The 25671-nt window shown below is 40.5% G+C and overlaps 1 protein-coding gene across 1 annotated transcript; it reads left to right on the top strand.

Moving 5' to 3' along the window:
* The first annotated feature begins 6836 nt into the window (after positions 1 to 6836).
* On the top strand, positions 6837 to 21770 carry ccnjl (cyclin J-like). Its single transcript, XM_059542364.1, has 5 exons — positions 6837 to 7120; positions 11332 to 11542; positions 18424 to 18723; positions 20978 to 21137; positions 21243 to 21770. The coding sequence occupies exons 1-5, from the start codon at positions 7010 to 7012 to the stop codon at positions 21715 to 21717; spliced, it is 1257 nt and encodes a 418-aa protein (XP_059398347.1). The 5' UTR covers positions 6837 to 7009; the 3' UTR covers positions 21718 to 21770.
* The last annotated feature ends 3901 nt before the right edge of the window (positions 21771 to 25671 follow it).

The raw sequence follows: 25671 nt of genomic DNA on the forward strand, positions 1-25671 counted from the left end.
ATGTGAACAGAGGCAAAGGGTATGGCACAGGGTGTGGGAAAAACAGCACTGGGAAGTGTCTGCTGTGGCAGTAGGACCTCAACATACTGGCAAGTTTCTGGGTCAAACAGCATCTTGCGCTGTGGCAGCTGAGGCATGTCCACATAGAAATAGCAGCCAGTTTCCAGGTCTAGTAGCAGTTGGCGGGGGTTTTGTCCTGCTGCTACACTTCCTCCTGTTTCTGGATACAGCACACCTGTACCCCCAAGCCTGGCCTCTGCATTCATGGGAGCAACAAAGATTGTGTTGTGTTGGCTTTCTGGAGAAGACATTTTCAGCCCTGCTTCCCCATTCTGAGCTTGACTGGTTGAGCCATCTGTTGGATGGACTAGCATTTTTACATCTTTAGAGAGGGATCTCAGTAGGGGGGTATGACTGGGTTTGATGCAGAAAGTTGTTTGTAAATAGGCGTTTGAAACAAGACAGGCCCTTGAACATATCCATGAATGGCTCGAATATGGGGAGAAATTGTCTGGTAACCCAGTGAACTGGGTTTGTAATAATATGAGGGAACCATTGGTGTTGAAGCAACCATTAGGAGCACGCAAGCAGACAGAGGCCCCACTGAACTCTGTGACCTGGGAGGAAGACATGGGCTCTGTAGGCCATCACTGATTATCTTGCCATGATCCTGTTGCTCAGAACTTGCTGTGGGTGGACAATATTGCAGTGCAACTGGGAAAAGTATATCTTTGTCAGAGTTGATGGTCATCTCATGCTCTGCCTTGTTCAAGTCTCCTTTTGTAGGGGTTTCAGTAGAGGCCTGCTCTTTAGCTTGCAGTGCCAGGTATGTCCTGTTAGTTGATTTCAAGTTTGTATCACTGACTAGAACGGCAACTTGGCTATCCCGAGGGCTTGTCTCTGAGGGCTTTGACGAGGCACAACTGTTTGCCTTGGTTACACTAATTTGCCTGACCTTTGTAAATCCAACGGAATGCCTTTTGCCATTTGATTCCATTGGAGGCATTACCTTAGTCAAGCATCCTCTTGGTCCAGAGTAATCTCTCGTTTTCTCCAGTGAAAGAGGTGAAGTGACTTTCTGTACCAGGGGGTTTTCATCTTGTCTGTATCATTTTCCCTTTCCTTCACCCATGTTGTTGCATAGATTGTGCATTGATGGCCGAAACAAAGGAGCACTCCAATCTATTCCATGGGCTGATTCCCCTGTGCCCTTGAAAGACATGTTGTATGTGTTTTTCACTAGGGTTCTCATGTCTCTTACTACATGCACAAGGCCCATGGCTTTCAATTTGCCTTGGCTACCTAGGATTGCAGACTGTCCTGGTGACTTGACTTCCTCTCTGTCACTCTCTTGCTCGTTTCCAACACTGCTCTCATCAGCTTGAGGCATTATATTATCCACTACATTTACTTGCAAATCAGAGATTAGGCATGCAATATCAGTAGGACTGAGTGCACTTTCAGTAATGCCAGCCTGTTGCTCCTGCTTTTCCAGCACATTGGTTAAGGTCATATTGTGTTGTTTTTGGATTTCTTGCCCTGTATGGTATTTTTCAGGTGTGGTTTTCATAGAAGCCTGTGTGCTGATGGCTACATTTGTTTCTACACTCGAATTCCATGCTCTGCTCTTTGCTGTGTCACAGGATAGCTTTACACCAGGGCTCAGGTTAGGCAGCCGCAACATGTCCTCTCTCAGACTCAACTTCTCTGCTTTCTCATTCTCTGAACTGAAGGGTCCGTTATTTCAGTTCCACTGTCTTGAACTTCAGACCTGCCAATTGCACTTAAAAGAGGATTGAAGCCATGTTTGCTCAGCAGCTTGGGATGTGTTTTAGAGTTAACACTGCAATGGCTTTGAACAGGGCTGCACTCTCTCTGGGCCTCCCTCTGAAGAGTAGCACTTTGATTTAGTTTGGTAGTTTTAAAAAACACATCTTTGGCAGACAAATACATGCATTTACCAGTGGTAATAGATGCAGAAACATCCAAGGTTTGAAGATTCTGTTCATGTTGCATTTTTTTAGTTAAGACATTTGTTATGATGCAGGAAACCATCTGGGTTTTGCTGGATGTTTCATCCAGGGAAAATGACTTCTGAAGCCTTTGCTTTCGGTCAGCCTGTACTGACCTTTGATCAGCCACATGGCACTCCTGGTTAAAAGCTGCAGGGGTGCTATGCTGATGCTGAAATATGTCCCGGGCACGCACAGGTTGTGTTTGCAACCTGAAGGCTTTGATTGCTGCTCTCTCTGGCATGTGCCTCTGTTGTGTCAGGTCTCTTCAGTTGGATTAGTCTTTTTGTCTTTAAGCCTCGGTTTACTTCATCAGTGGATTCCACTGCCACATCAACACACTCAAAGCTACTGAATTCTGAGCAAGCAGATGTGTTTTGAGTGTTTGAATACATATGAATTTTAAAAGAGAGAGCATCATCTGTCCAATTGCTGTGGTTTTCATCAGCAGAGGGCTGACTTGAGGACCTACAGCTGAAAACATGCTTGTAGTCAGTTTCAGAACAGGAAGCTCTTACCTGGTTCAGGTTAACAAAGCCCCCCACCTTACTAATGGCTTCAGCAACCTTTGTTCCCATGCTGGTTGATCCTCTGCTATTGCCTGTAGTGTGGCAGGGTTGCTAAGTGCTGCTATACAACATGTAAGAGAGTGGTCTGGACTTCCAGATGCCTTGCCGGCTCTGCTTTTCCAATGTCTGAGTATCAGCGAGTCTCTGTAGCTAGTGTTGGTGCCTGGTTGCAGGGATACACTCCGAATAACAGTGCAGTGGGGTTCTTGACTCCTGCTTGCTGACTGTGAGTGTTGAGATGCAGATTGCAGATGCTTTTCTATTTGTAGACCTGACTTACAGCTAAACATGCTCCTTTCTGCAACTCACCCAGCTACCCTGGCCCTTTCCCTCCTTTTCCATATGACCCAGAATATGCCTGCCTCTCTCAAGCCTGCATTCAGCCCTGGGTGCACTCAAACGTTCCCCGGGTCTTTGCTTTTGTGTTGCGTGGTCCTCTTTTGGCTCTGTGCTACCATGCTCCTGTTCCCTACCCTTGCAGTATTGATTTCTCCTAGGTGTTATCAAAATCGTGTTTAAAGTGAATATGGATTCTGGGGAGCTGTGCTTCTCAGCAGTTCTAATGTTAGTATGAAATGTTGTCCTGCTGCCTCCAAAATAATACCTTGGTTTGACCTATGAATCTTTTCTTGATAAATTAAGCTTTTCTGAATTATCCGGCTTTTGCACAGGGTTTCTAAAGGCTGGTTTCTAAAGGCTGCCTTTACAGACTGCAAATCCACATTTGTTGCTGTTTTACCCAACAGCAGATGTTTTGACTTACATTCTAACACCCAGTTGATGAAGATTTATCCTGTTCACATTGGGACACATCAGGAAGCACTTCTGTACCATTTTCTTCTTGTGTTTTGTAGTCTTGTGATAGTGTAGTGTCTGTGATCAAGGATCTTGAAGTGATGATTTCTATAGTGGTAGCACAATCCAAGAACTCAAATGTGCCACCTTCAGCAGGACGCTCTGTAGAGACAGTGAGTGTTCTGTCCCCTAAAGCTTCACTGTACTCACTCAGAGAACATAGAGCAGTGTAGTATGAACTTGCTGAGTCATCAGTGATATCATCAGTCTGCTCTAGTTCACTTTCCCCTTCATCTGTTTGTTGGAGAGGCAGACTGTTTTTTCTTTGATAGATGCAGATGATTTAGACATTTCTCTTTAAAATGTCACTTTCAAAAATGTCCTTCTGTGGTGCTTGAAAACTTTCGGTTGCAGTAATACTGGACATTTTACACACTAGTGTGGGGTGGTATGCAGGTCAGACCTATATTGGAAGTGCAGAAATGTTTATGGTTCAGAAAATAAATGTTACACTGAGCCCAGTGATGTCCAGCTTGACTGCTTCTTCAGTATATGTGATCCAGGCCCAGTAGTAGCTAAGGCAGTGGCAGTCAGCTTTGACAGCAGGTGCTGGTCTGGCTGTGCTGGAGCTTTCCCTTTGGAATCTAATCTAAATATAGTTCCCCAGGCCCCATAACAATATCATCAGGGAGATAGGACTGAAGACTTCTGGATACGCTTTGGTAAGTACTGGGCCTTTAAACAGCCTCTGCAAATAGAATGGTCATGCTGGTTATGAGGTTATAATTTGATGGTGTAAATTGGTCCTTTATTAAAGTAGGCATTAAAGGTATCACTTTATCTAAATTAATTGAACATTGATCTGAATTTTGTTTGTGTGAAGTTAATTTTGATGTGAAAGTGAAGTTAACTGGCAACTTAACTATGAGAGGAAGCACTGTTGTTCGAAAGCACACAGTTGTTCGAGAGCAGATGTGCACTTCCTCTCAAGTGTTTGTTGTTCGAATCCACTGTGTGACACCAATGTGTCCCTGAGCAAGACACTTAACCCCTAGTTGCTCCAGAGGCATTCGACCTCTGACATATATAGCACTTGTAAGTCGCTTTGGATAAAAGCGTCAGCTAAATGAATTTAATTTAATTTAATTTGTGCGTTGGCAGCCAACTCTGGGAGTTTCACTGAATTGGAGGCCATGACAGCTATTTGATCCACTTGGTCTTGGCTGTGCCTGATGTGGTTTAATGACATGATATAATGGCCAGCAAGGATATAAGACTGCTTCATTTCACACCAGCGGTGCTCCAAAAGTTTCTTATCCACATAGTAACACATCAAACCTGAGGGGACCAGCAACACTGTGGTGTTAAGTTGTGAGAAGTGCGTAGCATTACACGGAGTTAAGAGCATTTGCCTATAACATAACTTACATATTAGCATTTCACCATGAAAACATGGTTACAGACTCTTGAAACATGGAAACAATAGCCATAATACATTATAACGGTAAAGATTTCCATATATCTCATTTATTTTTACATTTATGCGTTAAGTAGACACTTCTCCAAAGCCTTAAAATAAAGGAACATACAGTAAGTGTCTTGGTTTGATGGTTGTGAAGGGGTTAAGTACATCTCTCACAAAAATGTTCCATAGTAAACCAAATTTCACTATTGCATACAGTAAATATCAAATTAGCATCATCTTATAAAGTATACAAATCTTTGTGCCAAATTTGTATTTATTATTTTGCATGACACTTTAAAAATGGCATTAATAATCAGTTTGGCATCATACTGTAGTACTTTAAATATAGCTTAGCCAAACTGCTACTTGTAAAACGACTAGATTTTTTAACTTCAACATATCCTATTATAAGAAACTAAAGATCATTTGATCTACATTGATCAGGCATTGATGTATTCTATATAGATAGTAGGCTACTATTTATTAGATTATGCATCAACTTCACCTTATCCTAATATTGTATTACAATTAGGCCTGGTTTCACAGACTGAGTTTAGGTTAAACCAGGATTAGGCAATTAGGACATTTAAGTATCTTTTATAAACATGCCTTAGAAAATAACATTACTCGTGTGAATCTTGAGACAAAACAATAGCATCATTGAAAGTTTATCTAATGGTAAAAAAGCCCAGACAATGCATTTTAGTCTGGGACCAGGCTGTGAAACCGGGGGTGAGTTTTAAGCAGTATCTACAGTGCTTATGCGCGCAGGGTCCACCTGCTGGCCAAATACAGGCAGAAAATATCATAAATTAAAATTGGTCACTTTATTTCACAAAACTAGGATTAAGTTTTACATTATAAACATTGGTGTTGCGTGGGACCCATTCAGACAGCACTATCGTGACAATCTCTAATTCTTCATTTTCATAAATTAATTTTATCAACACCAGTTTCAATCGAAATGCGTTTTTATTTAAAAAAGTATTATTGAGCAGATTTATATGATTAAATAATTGGATCTCAACCAAATTATTATTTTTTTGTTATTTATTCTTTACATTTTACATTCAGTTATGAAACAAATTATTTAAAATGTTGTTCCTCGCTGTTCTAATTTACATTAAAATAACTTAATCTCACCAAACCATAATTACCACATTTTACCTGTTGATTTAGATGATTGTTTCTAATAAAACTTACTTGCATGCACATTTCAGTTCATTCAGTTCATTTATAAGCGTTTGAAACAAGTTGACGGGTTGTTTGAAGCCACGCTCATGTTAACATGTTAATGTCCGCGCCGCGGACTCCTCCCCGTGCAGAGCAACCTTGCAGCTCCACACACATCATTCAGAGCTGCTCTCTCAGGCCGATGGGGGAGCGCACTACACGGGACGGCGAAAAAAGGCAAAAGGGGTTCATTTGGACATACACGCGGCGGTGTTTTGATAAAAAAAACACCCAACTGCACATTGAACCGAGTTTGTTATACACGGGAAGAATTTCACTTGATATGGGATTTGTTTCGAAAAGTGCACGCGCGTAGTTGAAGGATATAACTCCAGTATGCGGCAGTTTTGAAACAAAGGGGTCTGGACCGCCTTGTCTCAGTGGTAAGACGCGCAGTTCTTTTAATAAAGGCCGTTATAATGTTTCCTATAATGTTGCATTTTCAGCCTCAGTTTTAGTTTGGATAGTCGTGGTCGATTAGCGAGTTTTTAAACCGAAACTATACGCTTAATTTGTTCACAACTCTCATGTAGCTATACTTGATATCGCTGTAATAAGAGTCTCGTGGCGTGCCGCAGGGCTAGATGTGCTGCACCGGTCACTTTCATTTCGGACCGATTTATTTATCTATTTAGATATAAAGCTAGACTATTGTGTTTAGTTAATTGGTTAAGTCTTATACAAATAAGACATAAAGTCGTGATTTTCGTCGAAGCGGCTGTTGTAAGTCCAGCGGGGGATGAACTGCTTGAACTTTGCTGGACGACTTCAAGATCAGTAAATTTAGAAAAGAATTTCAAACAGGCGCCCACTTATCTTATGTCTTAAATTCCCTTGAAGCACTGTGACATTTTCTCGCAAACAAACCTGAAATAGAAGTTGTGTGGCAGAAGTGCTTAAACTGAACAAGAATTGCTTCTTTCCCTCTCACACACATGTTTGTGTTGAAGGATTGGGGCCCTTTCTGGATGGGAAAGATGGAATCGGAGGGCCAGTGGTGGAAAAGCCAGCTTGCAGCGGACATCCACCAGGCTCTGCGAATTAAGGTGAGTTGTAATAAACTGCGTTGCGTTCATCACAGGTTATCACAGTGCAATTTTAAAACTTTTAATCCAAACGTCAACATCCAGGTCTCCAACGGCTGGATTGCCACACGCTGAACCAGGTTTGGTTTGGCTTGCCCAAGCTTTGATGGGGAAGTGTGAAATGTCTCATAGCCCTCAGAAAGCATCCTCTCATTGTGGCTTTCTGAAGGTTCCTGGCCAACGTCTAGTATTGTCTGCATTCATATTGTACGCTCAATTCCCTCATAAGAGTCGTACTGAATATCATGTACAACTAGGAATACCCAGGACCCTGTGCAAAGCCATTAAGGTCTTCTATGGTACATCATACGTTTAGTTTACTTTTATTTGACATATTTTCTAATCCTGTAACTATTATATATGTATACTACTTACAAATTATGTAAAAAAAAAAAAAAAAAAAAAAGTCTATGTACAACTGCTGTGTCATTATTGGTAAATTTGTTTCTTGAAAGTGGACACACTTTTGTGTTGGATCACTAGGAAGTGTCTTGCTAAACCCTGTGAACTTTTGTTTCCTCACTGCTGAGTGAATTGCACTCATCAGACAGTGAGGTTTAAGTGCATTTATTTAGTGCACTCTGTTGTCTCTTTATTGTCCGTACTGTTTATTGCGAGGTGTGCTCACATCCGGTTTGGAATGTGAACTGCTCTGTTTGTGTGTGTGTGTGTGTGTGTGTGTGTTTGTACTTGAATTTGTCTGTTAGCTTGAGATTAACGGGCCGAACAATCCTGCTGGGTTTATTGAGCACATGTCAAGGAGCGGCAAAATGATGCATGTGACTGAATGTGGCTGGCATTTTTGGCAAGTTATTCCCTTCATTACCTGGTTAGTCAGAGTTGTACTATGCGAAATGTAGCGATATGTAGGAGGTCTAATGCAATGCAGATGCAGAGTGGTTCAGATGTTTGTGGAGATCGGGTGTTTGGTGTTGGTGGACTTTTAGACAGAACAGTCTCTCTCTCGGTTCAATATTGATATATAAGAAATATTCAGTTAATGTTGTGCAGAAATGTTTAGCCGATGTAAATCTTTAAACAGATAGGCTATAGTTAAATTTTTTTTGTGTGAGAGGTTGGCCGACTTCCATTACGTCAATACCCAAACCTAAGGGTCTTTGCAATTAATTGAAATCTTTGAGGAGGTTAATTAGCAGTCTTTTAATATGGCTCATACTTTTTGTTTGCCTTAACAAGCCAAATGACAAAATTCAAGCAAGTCTTTTTCCTCTTTTTTTTTTTTTGTGTGATGTTCAAGTGCCAATTCCGATTTTCCCATGTGTGAAACCCACAAAAATCTAAAACCACAAAAGGGTTGCTGCTTAGCTAGTTTTATTTCCTCTAGCTTTACCATTGCTATAGATGTTGAAAAATCGTGTTCTCTTGAAAAAGGTTTGCATCAAGATATGCAGTTAACAAACTGATCAGCCGTTTAAATACAGCAGCAGCTGTAGGGTTGTCTAAATTGCGGGCAGGACCCACAAAAGGGCTCCTTGAGAGGGTCAAATCCCAGCCCCTCACCCCACAGGGGACAGATGGCTGCGAGACATGATGGCTAGGCCTGTAAAGGAACCAGCACTCTCCTCAACAGCCACTATAAAGCAGCACACTCTTCCTGAAGGACTCATGTCTGGAAAGGGTTTGACCATTAAGCTGCTTATTAAGCGTGACTGGTTTGTAGGGCTGCAACTAACGATTATTTTGATAATCGATTAATCTGTCGATTATTTTTACGATTAATCGGTTTATGTACTTATATTTTAGTTTTTTCCATTTTTTCCCCCCTAAGTAAATTATTAATAAATGGTCTTTATCCTTCAGCATAGATTTTTAAGAGATTTTAACCATTTTGCACTGTCATATCCTAATCAAAAATATACCTGGAGTTGTTTTATTGTGTTAGTAATCCTATGTCGAACTCTTCTGCAATCAGAACACTGACCCATACTCTAGCAAATTTCACAAGGAGATTTCAAATAATGTTTTCACCATGGCAGTCCTTAGAGCTCCTAAAGTAGTTTAACATCCCGAACGAAGCTTATTAAGGAATCTTTCAGAACATATTTACACGAAGAATAAGGATAAAACAGAATAAAATTGCAGTGCGTTGTATTTTATTATTTACTGGGAAACAGCTTTATAGCTTATGCTGTGAAATTGTAAACAATCCTTCGAATAAAGTGCCAGTGGCATGAAACCTGAATGGAACTCACAATTTAAAGTAAAATCCATCAGAAGGTTGTCCAGAAAAAAAAATTGGACAGTCACACACAAAAAACCTGCTGTGTGAAAAAGAGCAGTGAATACTTAGAAAAAAAGGGCATTTCAAATATCTTTAAACATTTACCTCTCTCATTCAGTCATAATTAGGCTGCACGACTGAATTTTGAACTGGTAAACGACAAACTGATCACAGAACATGTTTGTAAAGCTTTAAATGTTAACTGTTAAAAAGCAATGTTATCAGCTTTTACGACTAAACATTTGCAAACAACATTGTACTGGAGAATCTGCACAAATAAAAGTCTTAGGGGCCGTTCACATATCGTGCCTAAAAACGCGTGGAAAACGCTAGGCGCGCCGCTTTCTCCTTCTTTCCAAAGCGCTCGCGCAGAAGCGCCCCTGAGGCGTCTGCCTTTAAGCAACCATGACGTGCTCTCTCCTTGAAGACGCGGAAATTTCAGCAAATGATAAATGGATTTGCAGCTCAAAAAATCGCTTGCAGTAGCTCTGCTAGTAAATTTATTTCAAAATGGAAATCCATATACAGCTATGATCAGCTGTTCCCTCATCTTAGCTGAGCTTTCAACGTTGTTACGGGAAAGGATGAAGCTGATTGGTTAGTTCTTGTCACATGACCCGCGATGCGCTTGCAGCATTCTGAAAAGTTGAGATGTTTTTAACTCGATGCGGTGCGGTGTTGGAAATAACGAACTTGAGCGCGCAAAAGATGCGATATGTGAACGTCCCCTTAAACAGTTCAGTAGTGCAGAGTTTACAGGTTACTCTTCTGTTTTGAAGGCTCAAAGTAAAGTACTCCCAGTCTCCCACATCCCGCTAAATGCTGCAGAGACGCTGTTCGGGAAGCACGTGACATAAAACGAGGCCAGCTATTGGCTATTCGCTACTTCTCCTGCTGTACTGGCTGAGTAAAACCTCCGGTGGCTCATTACTGCCACACTTTGGTCACCGCAGATTTGAAATATGCATGAAATGAGCCGCTTACGGCAAATAAAAGTTATTTAGCAACGAATCGATGACTAAATTAGTTGACAACTATTTTAATAATCGATTTTTATCGATTAAATCGATTCGTTGTTTCAGCTCTACTGGTTTGAGTTGTAATTTCTGCGCAGTTAGTGCTGGACTAAATTTGTAAATTGGCTCTGGTTTAGTTGGTTACGGAGAGTGCTGACAAAAGGAAATTTACTTTACTTGGGCTTGGCCTCATTCATGAAAAATTAAGCTTTCATAAATTGAATGAATTGAATGCAGAATGCAACACTTATGCTCATGGTTCATACATTTATCTTTAATTTGACATTATTTTATTTACTACTATCTTTCACAGATTGTATACTTTTCTTTAATATATATAGATTATATATGGTGATATCAAAGAATAAAACAATAATTTTAATGATTCGCACAAAAACTACTGTTCTCTCTCATTATCATCAAGGTTGGATTTATTTGGTCAAAGATATGAAAGCCCAAACATATTGTGATAAAATATTTGAAATATAATTTCAAATACAAGTAATGTTCAGTTTTCTATGTGAATAGAATTTAAAACAGAATTTGTTTCTGTGATGGCAAAGCTGATTTTCCAGCAGCCAGCACATATCCTTCAGTGTCACATGATTCTCCAGAAATCATACTAATATGCTGATTTAAATGCTCGGGACTTTTCTTATATTATCAGTGTTAAAAACAGTTATTTCTAATACTTTTGTATAAATACATTTTGGGATTATTTGATTAATAGAAAGTTCAAAACAACAGCATTTATTATAGAAATCTTTTGTAACATTATGAATGTCACTTTTGATAGATTTAATGCATTCTTGTTGAACACCCATGATATTTTTTGTAATGTACCATTGACCAAATATTATATATACTCTTTTGCAAAAAAAAAAAAAAACAGCATACCATCCTTTTCTCCATAGGAGCTGAAGTTGCCAACGTACCAGGCCCAGTCTCCACAGATTGGGATGCGGCGGTACTTTGCCGACCTGCTCGCTGTTCTCAGTAACCGGTACCAGCTGTGCCCCACAGCACGTCACCTGGCCGTCTACCTGCTTGACCTCTTTATGGACCACTATGATGTAGCGGTGCGGCAGCTGTATGTCATCGCCCTCTCCTGCCTCCTCCTGGCCAGTAAGTTGAAGATTATTTTCTCTTCATTTGCTGCTTTTATGTGACTGTGATGCTTGATTCCTTCTACCTGTACCTGATCAGGCGGTAAACTCAATGCAGGTTCCATGAAGTATATTTGAACTGATGAAATTTCTCCAGGTGCTCTTATTGAACCGAGCGAGCGTGTCTGATTCTCTGTGCTAGCTGGCTGCTGTATTGTGCTGTGTGCCGAAGAGCCCTGAGTCAGTCTCCAAGACAACCTATCCAGTGCACAAATAAGAACGAGTTTGGCATTGCAGAGCAAGTTCCAGCTGCTCCGGCATGTTGCAAGTCTAACTGTCAGTTTTAGGTGGATTGCAAACGCATTGTGCAGCAGAAGGAGAGAGACAATCTTGCAGTGATGCAGAAGTGTCGCCCTGATGTCTCCAGTGCCCCTTTCACACTGCCATTCCGGCAAATACACGGGTAACGTGTTCCGGCAATTGTTCCCGGGTCGCTAGATTTTGCACTTTCACACTGCCAGTGATTACCTGGGATATGTGCGTGCTTTCACACACAACCCGTAAAGATCCCGTAACTACACGTGACATCAGGGCGTGATGTGTAATGTACGAGTCGAAAACGTTAGGCACTTTCACTGAAGCAAGCGAATGATCTCGGTGTCAGCGCGGAAAGTGAGGAACCAACTGATCTCTGCTTCATTACAGTTTGCAAATTTTTTTCATCGCGAATATTGATCTTCTTTCAAAACAGCTGGTAAAAGAGTCGCGTGATAACGTGCGTCATCACTTCGACACGGCATTAGATCTGGCTTTTGTTCACACAGCGCTCGTCCCGGGTTGAACCCGGCAATGTTACTAGGTCCCCGACCCTGGTTCAATGCCAGAATCAATCGCGGGACGTGGTTATTTTCACACAGAGGGCGACCAGGCAATGTTCCGGCAATATGCCGGGTCCGACATGCAGTGTGAAAGGGGCTCAGGAGATTTGTAGTGCAGGAAACAAGGAAGCCTGACTCATAATATATCAGTGCTGTGTAATGTGGCAGGATATGTTATCAGTGGTGACACATCTGCTCACACAAACAAAGCGAGAGAGATAAGATAGCTGGGGGGGGGGTGGCTTGTGTTGCCATGTGGTGGTGTTTTTCACAGATTAAAATCTGGAGCGACCAAAATGACAATTAATTCAGAGTGCTTTCGGGATCTGCATTTGTACAATACTGACCCGAATAAGGCCTAAAAAAAAAAAATTGTTTGGTTCCGGTTTCCGACCGACCCTGTCAATTTATGTGCGACCCAAATTTATTTTATGAGACTGGGGAAGAACGGTCTTTCACACATCGTTAATTAAATTACAGTTTCCTTTAAATGCTGTTTTACACTTAAGTAATCCGTTAAAAACCATTAAGTATTGCATCAAAACCCTTTAACTGTCAATTCCTAAAGTGAGCTATAACTTAAGGTTTGGAAATCGTAACATTAAGAGAAACACGGGGGGAGTCAACAATATATCGCGGAACAGAGAGGGCACTGACAACATGCTGACAGACAGGACATTAACATTACCAGCTTACTTTTAATATGAAACAAAGTCTCATTTGGTTATTTCACCTTTCAAATGTGGTCATTTTTTAAAGAAATGTAAACAATAAATACCGTTTTGTGGCTCTTGAATGTGTCGAACAGATCGCTGTAAGTTAGATCATCAGTTAAAACTGATCGTCTCTTGCTTCTAGTTAATTTATAGCATCAAAATCAAATAAACCACATAAATGAACATAACAAAGAATGTTGTTTGACTACAAAAAGATGTCTGTACACTCCGTTTTTCAAGTTCAAATCCTCCATGTTAATCTACTATGAGATCGCCTGTCAAACTCCCGCGAAGGCTTTTTGTGTGTGTGTGTGCGTTTTGCGTGTCTATGGCAACTTTAAACGGGAATACAGAATCACTGTCGTAAAAGTACCGGTACACACATTTAAAATCAGCGCGCGTGTGTGTGTTTGTAAAACTTCCACTGGAGAAAAAAAATAAATTAATTAAAAAAAATAATAAATCCCTACCGACCAATGACCTCAACTGACAACCAACCGGAACCAAACTTTTTTTTTTTTTTTTAGGCCTAATCAAAAGGTTGTCTTTAAATGGCATCTCTCGCTCTTCTGACCCTCATTATGGCCGCCTCTTGATTGGGGGAGGGTTGTTTTGCGTTGGCTGGCAATTGGCAGTGTTCGGGCATTAATTAGTTGCTTTCGACTGAATGAATAATGGCTTCGCTCATGATCCTTGTTAAAATATCCCTCCCTTTCCTTAAGTCATTGATTCAGGCGGCTGTGGCCATTGTTGGGTTTCTCTACGTGGCCTGCAGTCAATGTGTGTGGGGCAGGGCTGGACTCAGCTTAAAGCTGAGAGCATTGGAAAGTTTCCATTCAGACCAAGATTTATTATGACCAATGGTAGGGAGCTGCTGTGTTTGCATAGAACAGCCTGGTTTGTGATTTCATATTATAAAAAAATCCCATCTTAATATTCATTTTAGCCCTTTTTTACCAGGAGAGGTCTTAAATGCTGCAGCAGCGAAGAGATAGTTTTTCCGCACAGAATAGCATTTTTGCTGTGCTGCACGCACTGAATTAAAGTAGTAGAACATTGTTTGCGGTAAATATGAACATGCAAATAAATGCGAATAATTATAGTCTGTGTTTTACAGCCAACGCAGGCTATGGCTTTTTGGCTAGGTTTAAATAAAAAGAGCACTTTTTAAATAAGGCAATCGTTTTAAAGTTCTTTATGAACCGCAGGATTGCTTGTAATAATTAAATGCAAAAGAAAAGGCAGCAGAGCTGACGGTTTCTGTCAATGGTAAGTTTTAATTTAGAATGTTTGTGATAACGTAAGAAAAGTAGTTTAAATGTTTTGCTTCAGCAATTTAATATGTAAGTCTAGAAGTAAATGCAAAAGTCAAAAGCATTGAATAATTGATGAAAGACTGTATTACTGTACTGTGTGAAAAAAGAATCACAATGTTGAGAAAGCATTTTGAGTAACAACGCTTGGATTTAAAATCAAAATCAAAGTGTATAAATGTTGTTTTGTGGTAAACAGCCGTGGATCAGGAGCAGACTCCTGTGTGAAAGCACAGTCTGTGCTGCTTCTGTACCACACATGGACTACATACACACTCGGAATATGTGTAGACCTCACATACAGCTCACAAAATCAGGCTTGCGCTGTGTAAGCTATTGTGCAACAATTACACGATTGTAAAAATAAATATACAGTGCATGATCAATCATTTAGGTGAGATAAATATATTTTTTTTTTGAAAAATGTCTAAAAAATACCCCCCTCCACCCCTCAAATTAAAAAAAATAATCCTCACAAGAGTCACCTAAGAGAGGAATTAATATTAAAAAATGTAATTCAGGCCCTGAATAAACGTCTAAAAATCTTGATTGGATCATCACTATAATACATGATAAAAAGATCGGTATCAGTGATCGGATCGGCCGATAATGCTTTCTGTGATCGGCCTCAAAAATCCTGATCGGAGCGCCCCTAGTTTAAGCTTTTTTTAAGCTTGTGTAATTTAAAGCCAGAACATATTGAACTGCGTATTAACACAGGATGATCTCCTCGAAGGCTGAATCGGCAGAAATTGTGCCCTGCCCAGATTTCAACTTTTAAAAACTAGCTGAGTGAAAACATTACTATTCTGAAACCAAGGAAATGAATAAAATTCTTTCAGGTGATACCGTCCAGAGATGAATGATGGCCATTTGCAGCTTGAGGATATGCGTGGACGAAAACACTTGAGGTTGATGTTATCAGTGCATCTAGCCCCCAACACCCACCCGCTCTCATTCTTTTAACTGAAAACTGTTGGAGGAGGAGAGGGTGAGATATCAGGCTCATTTCCTGTCCTGAGCTGGGGTGATGGGTTTTTTTATGGTAACCAATTTAATGCACGATGCATGTTGTGAAACTGGTTTTTCTTAATCAAATCTGATTTCTATTATTAGCAGAATGTTTTCTGCATTTTGAAGGGGATAACGAAAACGAGATGAGGTGAAACTCGAATCCTTTGTTACTTTCTCATTTTCAGCAAGAAGCCCTGTTGAAATGGTATAGCTGTCCTGTAGCTAATGGGGCTGCAGCATGCTCCTTTTTAACTAAACGATGTAGAGTAGCATGTCAAATGCAGGCCAGCCCTCCTCAGAAGGATGAGGACCCTAGAGGGGCATGTTTGAACTGAAACACTCAGCAGGGTTCCTGATATTCAGATTAGTGTGACAGATGCCTCCTGTGGTTTGATGCTTATGAAAAGAATTTGTACACCCCGGATAATTAAGAAAAAACACTGTGCAGTGGCTTTTGTGTCAGCTGAGTATTTTTGACCGTGAAGGTCCACCAGTGTTCCCTGTTCTTCTGCTGCATCTACAGTAATGTGACAAAAGAAATTGTATTTGAGCTTGAATTAAATGTGATATATCAGACAAAATGACAATAAATAGGCAACACATTTCTATGCTTTGTCTTTGTTGGCGGCACACAAAAACACATCGAGTTAAAATAGTGCAACCCGATACATGAACAAAGGACTCGTGGGTTAAAAATGTACATATGCAAGTATTTTAAACTCAGTGTCATGACGTATACAGTCATGGCCAAAAGTTTTGAGAATTACATAAATATTGGAAATTGGAAAAGTTGCTGCTTTTATAGTTTTTATAATAGCAATTTGCATATACTCCAGAATGTTATGAAGAGTGATCAGATGAATTGCATAGCCCTTCTTTGCCATGAAAATTAACTTAATCCCAAAAAAACCTTTCCACTGCATTTCATTGTTGTCATTAAAGGACCTGCTGAGATCATTTCAGTAATCGTCTTGTTAACTCAGGTGACAATGTTGACGAGCACAAGGCTGGAGATCATTATGTCAGGCTGATTGGGTTAGAATGGCAGACTTGACATGTTAAAAGGAGGGTGATGCTTGAAATCATTGTTAACCATGGTGACCTGCAAAGAAACTCGTGCAGCCATCATTGCGTTGCATAAAAATGGCTTCACAAGCAAGGATATTGTGGCTACTAAGATTGCACCTAAATCAACAATTTATAGGATCATCAAGAACTTCAAGGAAAGAGGTTCAATTCTTGTAAAGAAGGCTTCAGGGCGTCCAAGAAAGTCCAGCAAGTGCCAGGATCGTCACCTAAAGAGGATTCAGCTGCGGGATCGGAGTGCCACCAGTGCAGAGCTTGCTCAGGAATGGCAGCAGGCAGGTGTGAGAGCATCTGCACGCACAGTGAGGCGAAGACTTTTGGAAGATGGCCTGGTGTCAAGAAGGGCAGCAAAGAAGCCACTTCTCTCCAAAAAAAACATCAGGGACAGATTGATCTTCTGCAGAAAGTATAGTGAATGGACTGCTGAGGACTGGGGCAAAGTCATATTCTCCGATGAAGCCCCTTTCCGATTGTTTGGGGCATCTGGAAAAAGGCTTTTCCGGAGAAGAAAAGGTGAGCGCTACCATCAGTCCTGTGTCATGCCAACATTAAAGCATCCTGACACCATTCATGTGTGGGGTTGCTTCTCATCCAAGGGAGTGGGCTCACTCACAATTCTTCCCAAAAACACAGCCATGAATAAAGAATGGTACCAAAACACCCTCCAACAGCAACTTCTTCCAACAATCCAACAACAGTTTGGTGAAGAACAATGCATTTTCCAGCACGATGGAGCACCGTGCCATAAGGCAAAAGTGATAACTAAGTGGCTCGGGGACCAGAATGTTGAAATTTTGGGTCCATGGCCTGGAAACTCCCCAGATCTTAATCCCATTGAGAACTTGTGGTCAATCCTCAAGAGGCGGGTGGACAAACAAAAACCCACTAATTCTGACAAACTCCAAGGAGTGATTATGAAAGAATGGGTTGCTATCAGTCAGGATTTGGCCCAGAAGTTGATTGAGAGCATGCCCAGTCGAATTGCAGAGGTCCTGAAAAAGAAGGGCCAACACTGCAAATACTGACTCTTTGCATAAATGTCATGTAATTGTCGATAAAAGCCTTTGAAACGTATGAAGTGCTTGTAATTATATTTTGGTACATCATAGAAACAACTGAAACAAAGATCTAAAAGCAGTTTAGCAGCAAACTTTTTGAAAACTAATATTTATGTAATTCTCAAAACTTTTGGCCACGACTGTAGACCTCATAGTGCTTACGTTTCCTTTAAGAGGAAAGAGTTTTTGGAAATCTCGAGGAATGAAGGTGTGACCTTGGTCTCTCTTCGCTGTTTGGACTGTTTCTCCTCCACACCAGCCAGCAATCTGAGGGGGTCTGTGACCGCTCAGGCATGAGCTGCAGAAGTCAGAGGTCATGGGCTACTCTTGGGGCCCTTATTGTTGGAGCATTAGACTGCAGGGGAAGCAATACCACAGAGTCTTGGACTTTGGGGAAAAGATAATAACACCTGGCACGAAGAGAACAAAGGAAATTTGCAGAGAAGGGCTAATTCACTGTGAGGCAGCTGTGCTCTCTCATTACAGGAATTCACAAAATGCCTCACCTTAATGATGTCAATGCAAATCCTTTTAAAGAAACCCAAGTATGTGAATGAAGCACAGCGATGGATGGTTCTTAGATCAAGAATGTCTTAGATCTTAGTCATATCTGATAACGGCAGATTCTTTAACAAGGCTATAAAAGCTATGAAAAGGTCCTTACTTTCATTTATTGCACGTCATGAATCTGCATCACGATATCTCTGATGTGATGTCTGGAATACCAGCAGGATAATCCATGCATTCATATTTGAACATTGTAATTGAAACAAAGCATTTAACGTCAAACATATGAAATGCTTAACCTCCGATACTTTTGTTTGTTTTTGCACAGGTAAGTTTGAGGAGAAAGAGGACCGTGTGCCCAAACTGGAGCAGCTGAACACTCTGGGCTTCATGTGCAGTCTGAACCTCACCCTCAACAAACGTGACCTCATCAAGATGGAGCTGCTGCTGCTGGAGACGTTCGGATGGAACCTGTGCATGCCCACACCGGCCCATTTCATTGACTACTACCTCCACGCTGCTGTCCAGGAGGGGGACCTGCACAACGGCTGGCCCCTCTCCTCCATGTCCAAGACCAAAGCCTTCATGGACAAATACACGCACTACTTCCTGGAGGTTTCGTTGCAAGGTGAAAACAATTAAATTTTTCTTTTATTCTAAAAATAAAGTAATAATGATCAACTAAGTAGGTCAGAAAATGACATTTGAAAAGATCAATTCAGATTGTCAATTTGATAAAATGATGATTATCACAAACCTCTAGTATACAAACCTGATAAAAAAGGGTTAGGGAAATTTTCTTTTCATTTTTTTGCTCCCCAAGGCTGCATTTATTTGGTCAAAAATACAATAAAACAGTAATATTGTGAGCGGATATTGCAATTTAAAATAGCTGTTTTTGATTTTTATATTTTTTTAATGCAATTTATTCCTGTGATGGAAAGGCATCAGTCATTTTAATATGCTGATTTGGTTGCTCAGATGTTTCTTATTATCAATGAAAGTGAAAGTGTGGTGACCCATACTCCGAATTCGTGCTCTGCTTTTAACCCATCCGAAGTGAGCACACATAGCAGTGAACACACACACACACTGTGAACACACACCCGGAGCATTGGGCAGCCATTTATGCTGCGGCGCCCGGGGAGCAGTTGGGGGTTCGGTGCCTTAGATCAGGGGTTTTCAAACTGTGGGTCGCGACCCACTTGTGGGTCACAGAATGGAACAAGGTGGGTCACACAAAGTCACTTGGCTGCAGCTAAATTTGCGTTTCAATAAAAACACACACACACACTCACACAGTTCAGTCTAGGGCTGCACGAATGTGACGAGTGGGGCGGGGCCGAGAGCCGTGGAGTGATTGGGAAATGAGCGACACCTGCAACACTCACCGGTCTCGAGAACCCCGGAGGAGATAGGAAGTATACAAAAGAGGAGCGACGACAGTGAAGGACGAGAGAGGCCACTGGGTGGCGTCTGTACTTCCCGGTCAGAGAGCACCTGTCCATCAAAAGCTCACTATCCAATCAGAGTAGATCACTGTTAACACCACCCCCATGAGATGTTTGTGTCAAAACACCAAACGAAAAACTGCGAAACGTAAGCGAAATCTGTAGCAATGAATTCAGAATCCACGATTAGCGAAAACGAATCTTTGAAAAACATTAACAAAGAATGAAGCATATTTGAAGAGCCTGTTAAATTTGTGCGACTGAGTTAATTTTTTTTCATTTTCATAGTGTTTTTCTTCTTTTGTAATGGCATATTTTTGATAGTTTCTGAAAAAGTTACGTTCAGTTTTATAAAGTTTCGTTCATTATTATTGAAACAAATGTAATTCCATAAGCAGGGCACAAATGCAGGATTAATTGTAACACTACAAGATTTAAACATTTCCACGTAACAAAATGTACAAAAGTTTGCAATATTTCCTTGATGTATCATCTCTGTTTAGAGAAAAATTTGCCAAAGTTCAGAAGTCTTTTGAAGATATTGCTGAACATTTATTTAACCATCACAAAAATAAATATATTTTTTTTATTATTATTTAAAATGAGACACATCTGTTTATTATAATTTTTTACCAATTTCACAATTATTTTAATCTCAAAACTGTGTTAGATAGCTCTGCTTTGCTTCTCATGCTTTTCTAAATAAGTGTTGGATTGTGCTCCGTTCTCGCCGACACAAACGGAAGATCATGAATGTATTTTCTGCAACAAAACACAGCAGCGCAGATTACAGTTCACTAGAGTGAGCCTGCTTCACGTTTTTATGGACACTACATATTTTAACGTCTGTAAACAAAAATTAAAACTGAAATATTAGTAGTGAAAATTTTTTATTTTTATTAAATACTTAATTTCTGTCATCAAACTTTTAAGATTAGGCTTAAAGTAATGTCAATCGTTTTCTTATTTTTTTTTATATATATATATTTTGGTGGGTCGTGAAATAGATTACACTTGTCTAGGTGGGTCGTAGAATGGAAAAGTTTGGGAACCACTGCCTTAGATAATACAAAGTTCAATTAAAAAAAATAGCCCATTTTCTCACCTTTTTTCCATGCTTTGACATTAACATAATTATTAATATATAAAATCAAAGTATCTGTTTTTGTTTAATTGGATGAATTGCAGGAATTGTTTTTCAATAATGTATTTTTAAATAATTGAAATTATTTTTAATTATCCGTTTTATTTATATGCTTAATAAATACATTACCATTATTTTATATGGTTTATATGTCAGTTATTGATGCCGTATTAAGCATATTGATGATGCAGCCACTGTATAAATGTTTCATGCCTAACAGTCTCTTAACTGTGGTAAAATCACTGAGGATATAACATAACATATGTTTGTATGCGTCTTTGTTGTAGATCATGCTTTCCTGAGCTTCAGGCCTTCTCAGGTGGCAGCTGCCTGCATAGCTGCGTCCAGAATCTGCCTGCAGATCTCCCCCAGCTGGACCACCGTCCTCCACCTGCTCACGGGCTACTCCTGGGATCATCTGACGCAGTGCATCCAGCTCATGTTACTGTAAGGGCAAACCGCAGTATATGCTCGCATTCATACGACGTAATGTGCCCTGAAGTAAATCCCACATGCTTCACCTCACCCTGCTCTTTTGTTTATTTTTTTCAGGGCTCACGACAACGATGTAAAGGAGGCCAACAAATCCAAATCTTCCCCTTCCGCCAGTCAGAGCCTCCAGCCGCAAGTTCACATCCCCCACAGCCCCGCCACCCCGGCTCTGCAGAGGCAGCCCATCTCCAGCTCCCAGCAACTGCTCCTCCAGGCCAGCAGATACCCGCAGCTCCCCCAGCATTCGCCGGCATTATCCCAGCTGCACATGCTGGCTGACTGCCAGGTCCTGGGACCGGTGGGCTCTCGGGAATATCTGCAGCCCCATCAGGCCGGTCTCCTTTCGGCCCCAATACCGGCCAGCTCATTCGCATCTTTCCCAAGCTTGGCGTCGGGGCTACGAGGCTTGCCCCTCCAGGGTCCCATCTCCATGCAGGTGAGCATGGTGCCTGAGCGCCACTGCCTCGGTCTGACTTACGGGAGTGGCTACTTGAGTTCCCACCACACATTCACAGCTGGCTGCTTCGACAGGTGACGCTAGGACAGTGAGGACAAACTCAACCTGGGGCTGCCACTGTATTAACTTGACAACTTATTATTTTATTTTTTTGGATGCTTTCTTTTGGGCATTTTATGAACTGAGGATATCTATTTTTTAAGATTTTTTTTAGCCAAGTGAGGGCCTTCTTCCAGTGCCTCAACAGATAAGCTAGACTCTGGTTCTGTGTCAACCTCAACAAAAGACTTATGACTTGGGGATCCTTTTTAAAGCACACAGCCTTAAGAAGAGAATCGTGGAGGTCCACATTCTATCCCACCAGCATTTTCAAATGAGTCCTTGAACTTTCACACTGGATTTACGGTCCTTTGATGCTGCTGCCTTTTTATATGAATTGATGGCTTTATGACCAAGAACCCTGTCTCCCTTCTGGTCTTGTTTACAGTGACATGCCACTTTTCAGGGATGTACAGATCTCCTTAATACTAACACACCGTATTTCTCTCCAAATCTGTGGTAAACCGATGCGGTCTTTAGAGAAGGTTGATGTTCCAGTTCCCTCAGGCGGATGGAGGGAGACGCCTCATGGGACGGAGACCATGCTTTACTAGTTCCTCCTCCCAGGGAAAAAGAGCCATGATCGCCAGAACCGTGTTCTGCTGTATGCCATGAAGACGACTTTATTGTGCGATACCTCTTCCCTTCAGACGTGGCTGGCAAAGATTACCTCACTGTTACGCTTTCATTCCCATTTACCTCGAAGGTCATGCTAATAACTAGTTTAACCTCACTACTGGGGTTAGAAAAAATGGATCTGCTGTTACAATGTGCTTCAGCTGTAGTCGTGTCAACATTTTAGTCCAGATGTCTAGTTTCTGTTAAGCAGACTTTAATATTGGGTCCAAAATATTTTATTATTATTATTATTATTGTAAACTAAAGAGAAGATTAACCAAACATGCTACATTTCTTTCCTTTTGTTTTTGTCCTTTTTTGTTGTTCAGAAGGTTCTTAGACTACACATGAATTATATATGATGACCGGCCTTAAGACCAAAGTGTCTGCTTTATGTCCTGCTGAATGAAGAGCTTTTTCAACCACATTACTGGACTTTGGATCAAAATCTTTCTCCCTATAGTCTTGAACTTTAAACTACCTCAGTATATTGCCATTTACTTGCTGATTCTGCAGGGCTCGTCTTTTCATTTTCCGTTTCTTCTTGATTGGTCAGAACATTCAAATGTTTTCTTTATTTAATTTTTTTTTACCCAGAACTTAGGCTTTTTTTGTGTTGAAGTCCCATATTTTGTGTAGGTAGAGAACTGTGTTCACTGTAACAGACACGCACTGTTTGATATTTCAAGCCATTCTCTTGTTGAAGCCTCTGTGTGTGCAATATGTAATCATTAGTTTGTTACTTTTTTAGACTTAATATTTTTATTTTGTACCACTACGTTTTTATACAATGTAGAATTAGTTTTTCATTGCTTCAGTTTGTTTTAACAATCTATTACTGCTTACATGCAGTGATTTATTTTTCCACCAAGAAAATGTTGCACATTGCAACCAATGTCTCCTGAATCTCTAGACATGTAGTAGACTAGAGAACGTGGATTCTGCTTATTCGGTGATCTAATGGGTTTATTTAAAAGCCTGTATTTGGGTGGGGATGGGACAACAGGTGTAAATTGGATAACCCCAGAAATAAAATGGAAAAGGAAAAAATGCACAAAAGCTTGGTAAATGTTTCATTAATGTGAGAGTCAGACATTTTGAATAGAAGCCATGCTGGATTTGCATGGCTTAAGGCAAGCTGTTTCATATGAATGTGTGGACTCATTGCTCATGAAAAGGTCTTTGGGGGGTGAGGGGGTCGTGTTCACTTGGCTCCACCCCAAATACCACTGCCCTCCCCATTCCTCCCAGCATGTAACACACTGGACTGAAGACAATGGGGTAGATTCTTGCCCCACATTGTGGTTCTTCCTGTCACAAAACAACACTAAACAAATAAGGCGCATCCAACTGAGCACCACTGATCATTTCCGAGATGAAAGCTCTTGGCCTCAAAGAACAGCCGACAACAGCTACAGTAGTGTTGGTGTATGATTAAAATATGATTTTAGTGGGTGTTTCAAGGAAACATCTGTGTAGTGCAAAAGAGAGAGAAGAATAATTGGCTTGTAACAGATCTCTTTTATGACACAGTTGGAAGTTATATGAGTCTTTAAAACTAATAGAGATGGCCATGATATAGCTGGGTTAACATGTTAGACCTTAAAGTCCACCAAAATATGAAAATTGTCATTTACTAGCTCTCATATCTTTTCAAACTTGTGTGACTTAACTTTCTTCACAAAAGAAGATATTTGGAAGAAATTAACATATTTTGAACTAAATGGCTTCAGTTCAAGAGACAATTGAAGTTAATGGGAATGAAAACTGTCAAAACGGTTCTCAACGTTTCTCAAAAAATCTTTGTGCAAAGAGCAAAGCAAGTCTTACAGGTTTGGAATGACATGTGGTAAGTAAATGATGGCAGAATTGTTATTTTTGGGAGAACTATCCCTTTAATGACCATGAATAAGCTCGAGGAGCCTTGTATAACACTGGTTTTAAGAGGCTATATAATTTAATTTGATTGGCTGGTTTAGGAGTATGACAATTGTGAAAAGTGTTAAATATTAGCATTTCTCTTACATCTATCATATTGCTTCACAAGACCTTGATTCTTCACCTGAGGTCGTTTGATTCCTGTAGTGTTTTTTATAGGCATCAGCTTTGGGGGTTTCATACTTTGCATTATATGGACTTTTTAAATATATATTTTCTTGATGGGATTAGGGGTTTTATCTGTTTAATTAAAGAGATTGGGTGGATAGCAGACAGAGAGAGGGGCCCTCTCTTTGTGCTGGATCCTGGCGGGGGGTACATGGGCAGATCCTGGAAGGTGGGCCACATGTCTGAGTTGGTGTGATGATGACAAGACATGAAATTGGACGGGGGGGTTGAGAGCTGGCAAAGGGGCAGTTGGGTAATGGATCATTTTCACAACCTTTGTTTGCAAAGCATTGAAGGGGGAGGGGCTGGCACCTTTTTTCTTAATTACCAGGAGGGGGTATCTCCAAACTGAAGGGCACCCTCGACTGCTTTTGTTTTATTTCTTTATTCATTCTGAATCTTTAAATGGATTTTTAGTTCATATGGTTTTTATATAGTGAGATTTGAGATTAACAGTGTTTTGACCAGTTAAAGATTAAACATGCTTCAAATGTTTTAATGATTTAAATTAATTTTTGCCTTAAAAATTGTCTTGGAAAAAACACGAGGGTGTACAATCCACAATTAGTATTGTCCTCAGTATTTTCTTTGTAATTTAATTTTTGTTGTTTCTTAAAATATTAATCTTCAAAAAATAAACTTAAATCATTTTTTTGTGTGTTCCTGTGGCTCAGTGGTAGAGCATTGTGTTAACAGCGCAAAAGGTTGTGGGTTCGATTCCCAGGGAACACGTTAGGTAAATGTATGTGCTAAATGTATTTAATGTAATGTACCCATTTCTCAAATTGAGACAGTCTTGGTCTCATCACACAGACAGGCCCCTCCCATGATAGTTTGATTGACAGTAGCGTTCCAGCACAGACTGCACTGGTGTATTACCTTAGACCCGCCCTGAGTGAGCTGTCATCAGTTCACCATTGTTTCACCGCTGGAGCAGATGTAGATAAAAAAATATCACCTAAGCTATAGGTATTCTGTTGTTGGATGTAATAATGAACACACCAGTCATACATTTACATTTGTTTCGGAAGGGAATGCGCCCCCGATCTACCTAAATGTGTCTATGTTCACCTGAATCATTTGTGGTCCAGCTTCACTTACAGAAGAAGTGAGTATAAGGTTTTTTAATTAATCTTTGCAAATCGCCTTTACTAATAATGTGCTGATTAGCAGGTTTCACAATGAATGTGGCTAAAGTAAACAGTACCT

The sequence above is a fragment of the Carassius carassius genome, chromosome 47 (genome assembly GCF_963082965.1).
Source record: "Carassius carassius chromosome 47, fCarCar2.1, whole genome shotgun sequence".
NCBI classification, from domain to species: Eukaryota; Metazoa; Chordata; class Actinopteri; order Cypriniformes; family Cyprinidae; genus Carassius; species Carassius carassius.

Coding starts and splice junctions, on each gene's coding strand:
- ccnjl (XM_059542364.1), top strand. CDS start 7,010: ATGTTTGTGTTGAAGGATTGGGGCCCTTTCTGGATGGGAAAGATGGAA. Junction 11,543..18,423: donor CTCCTGCCTCCTCCTGGCCA/GTAAGTTGAAGA, acceptor GTTTTTGCACAG/GTAAGTTTGAGGAGAAAGAG. Junction 18,724..20,977: donor CCTGGAGGTTTCGTTGCAAG/GTGAAAACAATT, acceptor TCTTTGTTGTAG/ATCATGCTTTCCTGAGCTTC.